The sequence below is a fragment of the Opisthorchis viverrini genome (genome assembly GCF_000715545.1).
Source record: "Opisthorchis viverrini unplaced genomic scaffold opera_v5_284, whole genome shotgun sequence".
Classification (NCBI taxonomy): Eukaryota; Metazoa; Platyhelminthes; class Trematoda; order Opisthorchiida; family Opisthorchiidae; genus Opisthorchis; species Opisthorchis viverrini.
The window spans coordinates 74,383-88,373 of NW_008751943.1; the positions used below are offsets into that span (position 1 = coordinate 74,383).

The following is a 13,991-nucleotide window of genomic DNA, read 5'->3' on the forward strand; positions in this document are numbered from 1 at the left end:
AACATCGAAGTGTTTTTCGCTGAATCTATGAGGTTTTGGATGTTGATAATTTTGCTGGGATTTAGCCCGTTCCGGTTGCACATTTAAGTGGATTATCGCTGGTGGCATTTTGCTTAAGTAATCAAACTTCCAATGTCATCTAATACTACCATGTTTTTTAAACCTATTCAAAAGGAGGCAGGGCTGGTAGGGTTGCTTTGATGATAAACATAATGCTGTTTATTCTCAACTAGTGTATGACACACCCAGGCGTGGTCATTTACATGCGGGCCTGCCTATCTGGGTTGCCCTCTCTGATACACCTTTTTGCGATGCAGTGTGGATTCGAATCCCGCTGCGCGAGTCTAACTCTCTCCTTTTCGGTGTGGCCCACTGTTGTACCCCGAGTCCTACAGAAGATAACCAGTTCCTCATTCAAATACTTGAGCAACTCTTCGTTACTCACCTCTTGCTGGTAAGTGATTTTATTGCTCCAAAGTCCTCCTAGATAGAGCGTTCAACAGAGTGCTTGGACTCGGCATGTCCTCGCACCCAACAGATACCACGCAGGCCAAATCCCACCCCTCCTAGATTTTTATCACCAGCAGAGGACTTTTCGTCGAAGATTTCAGGCGTACTTTCAAAACAATCTTTTTGTGGTCTTTTGACAGCCTAGTGGACCACCACGACCTTAGAAGTTGATTGACATTACCCTGTTTGGCTCTTGAAAACCCACAACGCAGGATACCTCTTCTGTTTTAGTACAGAATTGGCGTCGAGAAAGTATCACAGAAAATAACGGAATGCAACTGTATTGGAAATGATCATATAATGTCATCTGTTTTTAGGAACCCCAAAGTACCCCGGATGCAACACTCACGACAATCCTGCATCCGCAAGAACTCCACAAAAGTTGACCGAAGCAAGTTGCTTTGTGTAAACTCTTGGACAGGTGGCAAATACTACGGTGACGCACTAAGATGATCTTCAGTAGGTGAAATTATTCTGTTGAATCATTTCCGCAACCCGGGTGTACCAAACGGACTGTTTATCTTACATAAGTGAGCAACTGTTCACGGCTTTTCTACTCTCGAGTATAGCTCTAGGTGTGAGCACTGCTGAGTTTGTTCCCATATCCCAGTGATCTATTCTTCAGAATTTGCATGTGACACCCAAGAGGATGTCATACCTGGTAGGTAAATAAATAGAGCTCTGACTAACACAGTCTCTTGGACCTCCAGGTTTGGGGGTGGAAAATGTGGTGTGACAAACTAGTTAGGAATATGAGCTACTCTGACAGTCATCATTTTCGACAGTGGGGCACCAGCATTCTCCTCTGGCGCTGCTGTCAAGGATGATAATGACGGCGATTTGTCCCTAATAATTGCTAGCACACAGACCAAAATGTTACGTTGTGTTTGCGCTTCGAGTTCCAGTTCCGATGCCAATGCATTTCACTGGATCCCTCAATGAAACCCAACCATCGAAGTGAGATTCTATTCTTCATGAGGCCTCACTGCTTAAACAGCTGATTGCTTGGATTAACCTACGTGGGCTTTGTCGGATGTTGACTCCTACGGTAAATCGACTGTAATCAGCTGTTACTCCACATTTCTCTGACTACTCATCAGTAGGATGATTTTTGCCTGCTTATAGCAACACCGTTTTGCTTCCCTGATGGTGATTTCGCGGGTTTTCTCCGCTGCTTACAGTTGGCTCGCCATCCCTCTAGTTGCCGGTGTCTGGTTGTCTTTGCTTGTAATTTTTGCAATAACTATACCCATTTTCGATTGTGCTCCGACGCGAAGGTAAGCCGCCCGGGTGTCGAACTCCGATCTCGCAGATGGCGAATGGGCGTCAAATCGACTTCCGCGGCAGCCCTATTGTTGTAACACCGTCGTATTGCATCTCATCTGGCGATGACTGCTTGGATTTGTTTTAAACGGTCCTAAGCGCGCGTTTTGGTTTGACGCGTAGCACGTGATACTCTGTCAGGCATGCGATTCATGCTCAAGCCAGCATTCTGATTGGTTAGTTATGCACAAGCCAGGAAGCGCGCGCGTTCAAATTGCATTTGTGCACAAGCCAAGAAAAAACGAGTTAAATGGTTGAAGCGCGTAAACCGTTTTGTACCTTTATTTTACTTCCATTATAACACTGCGTATTTCATCAATTGCATAATCGTTTTTTGTTTAAATACGAAAAACTACAAAAACGCGCACTTGTACAATTTCACAGAATACAAGCGTGGTCACGTGCTTCGACTCTCTCTTCTGATTTCGCTCGCGCTTGCAGCGGTCATTCGCGAGTCTCATGTACTAACTCTGGTACCAAAACATTTCAGACATCTTCGGAATCTATTATATGTGGGAACTGTTCAGAAGAAGACCTCTGGACCAACATAATTGGATTATTGTTTATTCGCTGACCTGGGCCAACGACGAACTATTATAAAGAGAACAATTGTTAGTGAGTCTGTTCCGTCTGATCTCTTTATTTTTGTATACCCAACCCAGCGTAATCATTTTTATTTCTTTGCCACACACTCCTGTTAAACTAACTTGTTGGGTAGCCAGACCACTACAAAACCAAGGAAAGATGGACTGTCAGTGCAAGCAATTTTAATAATTTATTGCAGGATACCTCTGCTTCTCCGCGTGGAAGGCGTGCCATAGGATGTTTATAAAATAAAAAATCTTAATATCACAGAATGTATCTGCAAACCTTAACGTATCCATCGAACTGCCTTTCTCCACACAGCCTTTTCTGACTACCCGCATCATTCCTTCCAATGAAAGCTTGGGAGGAACTCAACATTTGTGTTTTCGGAAATCTCGATTCAAACTTAACTATAGTCATGGATATGTAACCATAGTCAAGACCTCGCACTCAGAACTTTAGGTTGCTTTCATCTTGGTGAATCATATTTTAGTGCTATATATGACTCAGCAAAAGCAGTAGCATCCTACGAAGTGACATGTTAACCGGGAAAGTCGAAAAGGTATCGAGTGAAGTCGCCAGGACTTGAGCTGCGAATCATCAGGGCCGCTCCCAAGCTCATCCCGCTTGGCCACCAAGGCACGAGCGGCCCTCGGTGCAAATTCCTCTTGAGCAGCTGAGCCTCCTATGCAGTGCTTATATGTTTTGGTATGGATCACGTGACTGGGACCAACCAATCATTTGCTTCAGTTTGGCTTGTGCATGAATCGACTTCCACTCCATCATGCTATAAGATGATAACAGCAGGTAAACCCAGTTTGTGCCAAACTCATCCGATAGTGGTTTTCCAGATAGTTTTTGTTTCATCAATTCCTCTCCAATAAGACCAAATCAGGGAAATCACGCCTCATTCTCGATGATTATCTGGTAGGCGTTCTTTCGGTGTTGTTAAGGCTGGTCACATACAAAGCCTGTTCAGGCCATGCAGAGTGCCCTAGAATAACAAGCGTCAGGCGTTGGAAACTCCATCCCTCGGTCTATTTTATCTATGCATCCACACCCACACTTCAGCCTCCAAGTATGTCACATGTCTGTATGACATTTGCTTCATCTTTCCATGGACAGTCGGGTTTAACTGGTGATTTTGGTACTTTTAGGCTAACCATATCGCAATCTCATGGAATGTTTCCTACAACTGATGACAAAGGACCCGACGCCGTGAAAAACAGGAGCATTACGGTCATTTTGCTACCGACTGTGGCCTCACACATGACTTGTTGGTTGTGAATTTCCGGTTCCCGACAGACTTACTAAGGCTAATTATCATTTATTTTTGAAGAGCATGGTCACAAACATAAAAAGTGACCGCAAGCGATGAATGCGAAAGAGTAACAGGAGAATATGGGAGAAGAGAGAGGTCTCATTCGAAATCATGCCAAGAACAGTTCCAGTCTGATGAGGTGAATCCCAAGGTATGTAAAGGTTTTGGTATGGAAACATGTTTCTAAGGACCAACAACCGAATGCTCTTCAAGGCGCGGTAGGCGATAACACAGTCAAGACTCACACATCAGGCACAAAGTATCCGTCATACTGGGTCTGGTGTGAGATTAAATGGCAAAAATGTACATTCAACGCCATGTGCCACGCATAAAAAGTACGTTGGGCAATCCTAAGTGAGCCAGAGAGCTCCACTCTGAAATGCTCTAAGGCATCTGGTGGCATTCGGACAACCAAAATTTCAGACAGACCCGTAAGGTAGGGACTGATCCGCTCAATCCGCACTGGAGATGCCAACTTGATTGGCGGTGAAATGCTTGCAATGGAACTGTCAAGCTCGGCTGACAGACCGAGTAGCGCAGCCCATCTATCTATATTCCGCAACACTGCCAGGGTTATACCGTACTTTGGAATGACTATTGTGTTCTTTGGAACTTCAGTTATATAGCTTTCTGTGAATTAAATCGCTCGCAAAACACATTCACTGGTTCCAGAATTCGACTCTGACTTTCTAGGACAGTTAAAAGCAGCTTAACTTTGATTGTGGCGTGTTCTGTGTGAAGCTTTACGGCCTAACCGTGTCAACCACTGTGGCATTTTCTCAACGATTATTCTGCACTGGTTGTTACCGATTATCGGTCTTTGAGTTTGAAAGCTTATCTTAACACTATCCTGGAATTCGCATGTAAAGGATCACACAAGTGAAAGTACTAGGAAAGAGTTGTTTCGGCTCTGATGACTGTCTGTTCTATTTTTGCTCTATCGGTTGGAAGCATTCGGTTGTCATCATTTGTTCGAAACACCGGCCGTGCACAGTTTGGCTGGAAAATTCTTTCATATTTTGATAAGAATGTTTTTTGTTGATTTCACTCGATTGTGATGTAGGTAACTTCTTAATAAAATATTGTAATGCAGTTACGTTCATCAATTTTGACTCTTACATTTTGCGTACACGTCTGAAGTGTATCGATTTCGCCAATGTCCCCAAATTTGAGAGTGATGATTTTAAAACCGTCACGGTTATTTCCGTTGAACCAAATGACAACTGCATTTACTCGAAACGTAGTTGTGAATTAAAGTCGACAGGGAACGGTGCCATCATCATAGAGGAATTATTAATGCGCAGCAAGTCACTAGAACGTATTTCAACTTGAAAAAGTTGTGCTACTGTAATTTGTTTGTTTATTTATTTAATTGGTCATGTTTATTTATTTAATTTATTTAATTGGTCATTTACTCTCTGTATCTCCCTCTGGTGCTTCCGAAAAGAATCGGAACTCTACACAAACAGGTTTATATCCCTATTTTAGCAGAAAATTGTGACCTGGTAGCATGTATACTGGTTGTTTCTCGTTCAGAACATCCTTTTTTCTACTCTGTCTATCCTTCGAATGCATGCGTTCCAATAAGCCAATCAAAAAATGCTGCCCAGTCATTAACTTTTATTTGAGTGAAAAACAGTGCACCGATTTCTTTCCCTTCCATGTTTCCAGTCGGTCGACGTGGACTTTTATTCGGTGCAGATGAATGAACCATGGTGGGTGTGAAATTTTGGTAGTAATATGGAGCGAATTTTCGGCCGCTCATGTCCAGAAAATCAGCTGATCAAAACTACACACTACTCTCCAATCCACACCAATAGGGGTTTGTTCTGTTTCTCAGCTCTGATAGCAACAACCGTTTCAGATAATACCATGGAAAAATCAAGGATATTGGTGGGAGAGAATATGTGACCCAACAGCACGTTGTCTTCATTACCAACTTTCCAAACGGATAGTTGCTGGCGATCAGGACTGCCACTGGCCACGACGACTCGCGTTCCATCTGGGGAAACTTGGATCATTGGCTGTGTCATGTTTGAGAGTACTAGCTTCTCACTTTGAGTCAGGCGTCGACAGATTGTGGGGGTTTCATCCACAAACCAGACGCTAACTCCGTCGTTCATTTGGGCAAACGCTACCGTACAACGCGTGCTGCCGACTCCAATGGCCACGACGTCGGACTGATTTGTCAACCGTTTTCGGTACCAAGGTACTTTTGATTTCCCCGCTGATGATTTGCCAGCTGCCTCTTTCAGCGGATATAAGTTCCAAACAGTGACACAAGCCGATCCTTCGTCCGAACTGAACTCTGAGTACGCAAGCCAATCGCCGTTGTCAGACAAGGCAGAGGTGGCTAGACTTATCGAGTTCCCAGTAGATGCTGGATAGTATGAGGACTTCCCGCTTCGAGCATACCTCTCGTTAAGAGTGCCTGCATGACGTGCGCAGTGCGGCAGAAACACACAACACAACAAAGGATCGAAGCTAGCAACGATTACGGATCCATCCCCACTAACAATGAATTGCCCCACAGCCAAAGACTCTGGGGAAAATTGCTTTCCTGTTGCTGAGGTTGTTAACTGCTGGCTTGCATCATCACCTTCAGCCGTTCCTGGATAACGTTCATCTTGGCCCACAGGCTTTGTCACACTAAAATGAATACCGAACGGGTCAATTTGCTCAACTTTTGGGACCATTTTCCAGTCAAGAACTCCATTTTCCAAGCTCCAAGCGCAAAAATGCTTTCGTCCTTTGCCCACACCGACGACGTGGGTTCCATTCCAAACAAAAAGTTCATCTGCAAAGCCGGGGATGATTGTGACTTCAGTAAGATGTCGAAGGTTTGTCAGTTCGTGCCGTTTGCTTCCAGCAGTCGGTTCGTGGAGCTTGTATACATCCATTTCTCTGAAGGCTTCTCTTTGTAAAATAAAAAACAGGAGATCACATTTTGATGAACCGATGGAACCAAACATGTCTTACGGAATATGAACATATATATTCATCTTTTTCTGGTGGCATCAATGTAGGTGCACTTAGGGGGCTGTTAGGGCCAACTCAGCAAAGGACTGTTTCCATGAGCAGGTTCCAAGCCAAGTGAAAACAACAAAAGTCATCGTGATCCCGAATACATCGTTGTCGGATGCCTCAAGCAACCATTGTAAGTCAGTGGTATCAGTATCCTATTCGCCTTAAACAGCCAGCTGCACAAGTCACCCGAACGGGGCTTCAGGGTAGCTCTGTCACAAAATCTTTTTTACAGGCATGCAGAGAATGATTACAAGAAAATAATACGAAATTGTTCCAGGGTCCTTCCACAAAACTTTTGCAATTCCGTTCTACATATTAAGGCAGTTTCATCCTCTGCAAGAAACTGAGTTTTCCGTAAGCACTGAAAATAAAGTTTCACTTGCACCTAAGCCCTTCGTGAAGATTCAAATAAGAAAGCTGAGTTCGCAGTTTGTTCTTCCTAGAATTTTTATCTCGGGGACTCACGAGAAACATTTTATACTCGCCGGAGGTTAAACCGCGGATAAATGTAGCGTCTCTGGTCAGTTCACTCATTGTAGAACACGGTAGAAGTTAAGCTAAACAAAATAGTTCTAAAAATTTGCTTAGCAGCTGAGTTTTCATGGGAGACTCAACTGAATCTCTCGTTAATGATATTCTCCAACTTAGCTTACCTGATGAGCCCCAAGAAGAGCGAAAGCAGTCGTTGGCTGTTGAAGAGATTTCAGCAACCCTGTGAGTAGCTTCGCTTTCGAAAATATACTGCGATTTCTCGAATACCGTACCAACTGAAACACGGGGCAGCCTTTGTGCAGCACATTCAGTTGAAAAGTATCATAAACGAGAGATCCAGGTGAGTCTTCAGTAAAAATCCAGTTGATACGCAAATGAGCTTATCTGGCGGGATCTGTTCAGTTTGGATTGATGGAAACTCGGGGACGGCGCTTACCTGATTAGCCCCAAGAAGGACAAAATTGATCGTGGGCCTTCCGAAGAGTTTTCAGCAACCTTTTGGGTACTTTCCCTTATGATAAACGGATCATTTTTTATAGTCCTGCATGTTTATTTCTGTCAAAGTGAATGAAGCCGCATAATTAGGCAAACGGATCATACGGATCAGTGAACGTGCGTGGAAGACATACTGAAGCATTATCTTTGTTGTTGTACACAACAAATCTGTTATTAAGGAGTCTTATTTATACTTGAACAACACGGTGTCCACGATGTGGACGAACCGTAAACCCGTTCGTATTTTAATCGTCCTCCTGAATTCTCTCTCTCTCTCATCAGTATGGATAGAAGGCATGAATCACGATCTACGTCTCTGCTCTGTACTGATGCAGTGGCTGTTATAGACTGAGGAAGTGTGTATGAGTTACAGAATATGATTACGTCACCTATCGATTGAACGGACCTTATGAGTAGTGTATTACAAAGATATACATGCATTGCGATATCTCGAATATCGTAGCTACTGAAACATGAGGCGGCCTGGTGCCGCACATTCAGTTGCCTGAGAACATCACAAACGAGAGATTCAGCTGGGTTCCAGGTGAGTCTCTCGAAAAACCAAATTACTTTGCAAATGAGTGTATTTCGCTAATTTCGTGCAATTTGGTTTCAAGTGGAACATAAGGTTGACGGAAACTCGGGGACTGCGCCTACCTGATGAGCCTCAAGAGGAGCGAAACCGGTCGTGGGCTGTCGACGGATTTTCAGCAACCTTATGAGTAGTACATTAGAAAGTGGATGTGTTCCGGTCAGTATGGGGTAAACTCCAATTTGACTTTTATCCAGAGTTTTACAAGAAGCTCCGTTTGTTTAGCAGACTAGAAACCCCAAAAATAACGTTACCGCCTCGTTGAAAGAATTTTTTGCAGTAGTTTCTGAATAATCACCCCGAAAACTTTAGATATCGTGTTGTTATAAATGTTAATGAGTGTATGAACAAGATTCCTTCGAAAACTTCTGGATTTATGTTTCAGGACAACCACACATTCCGTTCTATTCTCGTGGATGCACACACTTTTTCAAACTATCTGTGGCACTACGGGTTTTCGAGGAGGAATTCTATTTTTCCTTTCCAGACTGTGCTTTTTATACTTCACCCCAGTTTCTGCTCATATCTTCCGAACTTCTAGCAATCGCGAAAATGCACAATACGATTAAGAGAATACCATCACTCACTTGCTTTCCCCTCGTTCTTCCGAGTATGTCAAATTGCTCAGCACGACCAACAAGTTTCCTCCCAAAAGGAATCGATCCGTTGACGACCAAATTTTCGATTCCACAGGCTGCACTTGGAAGAGTTTCTGGACATATCGATCGCAACTTTCTGCACCGAGGTGTGAGCCCTCCATCTCCAGCAGTAAACCAAAGTGCCAGCCATCTTTTACGTCATGGTAGACATACGTTATGGACTGCTTGTTGGGTGCATTTAATCCCACTAGCGTACAAATGGACTTTTTTCGCACAGCATTTTCCTGCAGGGTTTTCTGAGCCCTTTTCAGCGGACTGCAATTCCAGATAATATTTGGATCACTCACTGGGCGCGGGAAACACAAACTGAGCGACCGGACTCCGCAGTTGTCAGCCAGCACTGGAAGAGGCAATGGCTTTTGCACTTCGGTAACTAGCTGAGGTAACAGTGCCGCACTAGTTAACGTCAAGTTGGTTCGATTGACAAGGTTCCAACATAGTACTTCCATGCTAATATCAGTCTTAATTTTCTTCTCGAAGCTCTCTGAAACACTTACGACACTCGTGGCGTCTGGTGAACTGAATAACTTCAATTGTGGTGGGATGGATTTGGACATGAGACCAAAACCGCCTGATGGCCCGCTTTCGATAAATTCCAGTGTGGCTGGTTCACCTTCGATATGTTTTAAAAACTTTCCAGAGGGCAAATCAAACAAGTCCAAGCAACCTACAACTCCGCTGTTGATTGGATATTCAGAAGGTGCTCTACTAGCCAAAACGACAGGTCCGTTTTCCACAATGTCCACGGCAAAAATACGCGCACCCTGATTCGGACAGCTGAGCAATTCTTCTTGGACTTTGTTTTTGAAATCCAACACAAGGTCTTTGTCTTTCAGTTCGAAGGAAACAAGCCTTGCAACAGCTTCGTTTCTGCTTGCACAAACAAAGTGGAACAGGTTATTCCTTACTGTAGCCGCAATAAAAAGACCAATGGATGGTTTGGGTGCCAAAGAGGATCTTCGACGGTGGTGCACTTCGGTACTATACTGTTTCAATGGCATTTGTTCTGATTCAACTAGTGTGATGGAGGTGTGCATATACTCCAAACTGGTCCATTTCCATCTCCACACATCTATCCTGAGGTCCGCGAGATTCAAAATGAGTACGTAGGAGATTCCTGCCACCGGGGTTTCCACGGCATATACTAAACAACTTTCTTGTGCCTTGCCCCGATTGTCGCTGAGTTGAAAATAAGTATCACCCCAACTACTTTTCTCCTTATCGATTGGCCACACAGTCATTCTGTGTTTAGGAAACTCTACAGCAAGTATCGCCTGATTGGTTACCCAAACCAGCTGATCTATTCTGTCCACCAATCCTAGTCCAACAGTCTGACTCCAAACAATCTGATTCGTTGACAGTTGCCAGATATCGATTTTCACTTTCAACGTTACTGTATCCTTGGTTGCGGTAGCTAAATATCGTCTATTTGGGGAATGCGCCAAAGCGGTCACATGGAGAGATGTTCTTGCAAAGGTTAAACTCGAGTTTTGGAAGCTGGATATGAGACGTTCGGCGACATAATCCACACACCCAATGGAGACCTGAGTGTTAAAGTTGATTGGTTTCAACACCAGGTTGTTCATTTCATGTTGCACACGTTGTGCCAACTTACCAAGATCTTCCAATCCATCTTTTTTGGAATAAAATGTACCGTAAATCAACGAATTCAGTAACACCGGGTCTTGCTTCATCCGTGGAATCCAGCCACCTAAAGCAGTCAGCAATCTGAGCAGATCGTCATCATCTCCTAATATGGTGCATATGGCAAGGACAAACGGATCATAGTTGGCTCTCTCAATCGGCACAGTGGCAACCGTAAATAACACTTTCTCTTCATTCAGGTAACACAAACATCTCACGATTTCCTCCATCACCAAATGGACGTTTGTGTAATACTGGTTGAACTGTACGCTGACATCCATCACCTCGCTTAGCCAGGTGGGGCTGAAGAAGCACAAATTCCTGAGACGTTCAAACTGACCTGATTGGCTAAGATAACAAGGAAGTTCGAAAATCCACCGCCAACTTGAGAGGGACGCAACTCCACGCATTTGCATTTCCTGTAAAGCCCAGAACGAGAGATTTCTGTAAGTTTGAACGTTGTTCAGCTTCTCAAGATAACGAACCTGAGCAACGTGATGAACAGCACCATGCCTCAGATAGTAAAAGATTGCTGATCCGTCTGGAGGTCCCCGGCGCCGACAGAGAATCCCCGTTGGGATGAGATAGGCATTGAAAAACCGAATAACCCAAAGAAACGTGACCACCAATTCATCTGTCGAAACACTGGTAAACCACTGATCCCAGTTCACCGCGGCCACCGTGTGCCGATGCGTCATTTTGACACCAGGTGTGACCTGGATACGGTTGCGCATACTGTGCAGGCCCAACGTCAGCAAATCCTCCATATCTAAGCCCCACCGAGCGGCCAACAAATGTCCCATGATGAACTGTACCTTTTCATACCCGAATTCCTGTTCTGCGCATGCAAACCAGGCGTGCAGAACAGTTGATGGAGTGTAGTCTTCCAGTTCGTTTAAGTCGTTTCCTTGAAGTCTCATGGCTTGCAACAACCTTAGAGACAGGGGATTGAGGGTATCGCTTTCATGCTTTAGTTGTAAATCCTTCTCCACAGTATGCTGGTTTGAATAGTTTTCTGCAATCCAAACCCGAAGACATATGTTCACATCTCTTTCTCCGAGAGGAGTAAGCTGAATGTGTTTCAAATGAGTGCTTTCTGTCTGAGGAAGGCGTAACAAGTCCAACAATCCTGTTTTACCGGGCATTCTCTCAGAGTTTTGTGAGGTGGCGGCTACACCCAAGACAAAGAACACTGGACAATTAAGTCGAGGTTGTCTGAGTATCCAATCGGCTGGAAGCCAGGAGACTGGGAAATAGGCTGATCTTTGGGCGAATTCTAAAAGAGAGTGGAGACATCAGTATGTAAGATATATGAATAGGATGTTCGTGGAGAATCTAGATGATATATGTACAAAACATGAATATGACTCGCACTACACAACAAGGGCGAAGGAAAGAACAAAACTGGAAATCATGAAACAAAAGTGTGGACAAAAAGAGAGACCAAGGTATGAAGCCGGAAATCGACACGAGGCAGAAAGCGAAATAGCAACCTTAGTAATTGATTTGCCATGGCGTTTATCCTGTTAATTGGAGACTGGCAAACCTAGTCCACCGACAGGCGCTTGTCTTTGCGTTCGTACTAACGATAACTGGACGTCAGACAAACCCGCTTCTACATCTTAACAAAATGAAACATCACAACCGATAGATTCAGCTGCGTTCCAGGTGAGTCTCTTTAAAAACCAAATTAGTTTGCATATGAGTATATTTCGCTAATTTCGTGCAATTTGGTTTCAAGTAGAGTACAGTCCCCGGAAATCCAGGGACTGCGCCTACCTGATGAGCCTCAAGAGGAGCGAAACCGGTCGTGGGCTGTCGACGGATTTTCAGCAACCTTATGAGTAGTGCATTACAAATATATACATGTATCGCGATATCTCCAATGTCGTAGCGACTGAAACATGAGGCGGCCTGGTGCAGCACATTCAGTTGCTTGGAAACATCACAAACGAGAGGTTCAGCTGGGTTCCAGGTGAGCCTATCGAAGAACCAAATAAGTTTGCAAAGGAGAGTATATTCGCTAAAATTAAACACATCTCATGATTTCCAACAGAAGTTTTTAGACACCTTCTTACGGGTCAAAGGTCAAAGCCGGGTTTCAGAAGCCTGCCACCTAGACAGACCTTGGTTGTCATCACAGTCAGATGAGGATAAGTGAACCGAGTGCCTCAAACTTGAGGTAGCTTAGATCTGAATCGCAATGTTGTATTGGCTACGTTTTCAATGACCTAGTATCATCAAGACTCCTTCCTTTATTAAATGCAAAACTACTTGGGTCTTACAGGTTCACTATCGCTATGTAAAAACACAAAGATGTATACTCTATGACAACAGGAAACGGATTTAGGGTTGCGACAGTGTCTTCTCCATCGTTATTTTCTTTCCCAAGGAATGGGTAGGTGTGCTCGATGCTGCTGGACAAAACAGCTTAGAGAATGTTCGAAACAGTAATTGGTGGTCGTATGTTAGCTGGATCGGGTCAGATAAAGTTCGCTGACACATTCCTGCCAGATTCTCACCGGAATCGATAGATGTAGTCTTTGGAAAAGGCGCATGAAACATTTAGGGAACCAGAATACGTATCCTTCTTCTTTTTCTCCTTCTAGAGAGTTTGTTTCTTTTAGAAGGGGATTCAAGGAAAATATGAATTCTTTCTCTCCGTTATGGTGGGCTGGTGTTTGCTTCCAGGCTAGCCTGTCACATCGAACGAAGTAGATTGACTTCTGAGCACAACAGATTTGTCGCAAGTTGCATGTGAACCTGAACCGTGTAGAACCTGGGAAAGTAAGAACTGATGGTGAAAATTTGGGTGCACTTCTGATGCTATTTGCATGCCCAACATTTGTCCCATAGTTATTATTTCATGGAGGTTCAACTGAACAGTTGATGCTGTGGTGTCCAGCAGCACTCACGAGACGTTGTTGAGACAGACAGGTATGACTAGCTGGTGCATTCAGCTGACCCCGTGCAACGACGTTCCATAGGCAGCCAACTCGAACTGCGTTTCGGGTTCACACACAGGTGAAATTTTGCACGCACGGTTTATAAATATATGCTAAGTTCATAAGACGGAATTGTAGACAATACAACCCAACGCAGTAAAACCCATTATACTGACGTGTCAGGAGGCGCCCAGACATGGGAAAAGTACATGTGCAGAGAGTGACGCATCCCCGAGGTGAGGTCACGTACGACACGTTCGTAAAGCAGGTGCGTTGGCGGAGCACACCAAACACGGCTTAGCAACATAAGACCAGTGGAGTGGGGCTGAAATTGTTCACGACCGGAGCACCGCCATTGGCTGTGCAGAACGAACAAGTGAACGATCATATTTGGCCAT

General features: G+C 44.2%; 2 protein-coding genes across 2 annotated transcripts in view; both read right to left on the reverse strand.

The window, feature by feature from the left end:
- Positions 1 to 5,535: 5,535 nt before the first annotated feature.
- T265_09549 (hypothetical protein) lies at positions 5,536 to 6,639 on the reverse strand (the record flags this gene model as incomplete). Its single annotated transcript, XM_009175654.1, has 1 exon — positions 5,536 to 6,639. One exon carries the CDS (start codon positions 6,637 to 6,639, stop codon positions 5,536 to 5,538), a length of 1,104 nt encoding a protein of 367 aa, XP_009173918.1.
- A 2,289-nt stretch (positions 6,640 to 8,928) lies between these two features.
- Positions 8,929 to 13,991, reverse strand: part of T265_09550 (hypothetical protein) — a gene marked incomplete at both ends in the record, with an annotated part of 24,917 nt that continues 19,854 nt past the window's right edge. The window contains one exon of the mRNA XM_009175655.1: positions 8,929 to 11,924. Coding sequence (XP_009173919.1) covers positions 8,929 to 11,924 — 2,996 coding nt within the window. The remainder of the gene's footprint in view (positions 11,925 to 13,991) is intronic.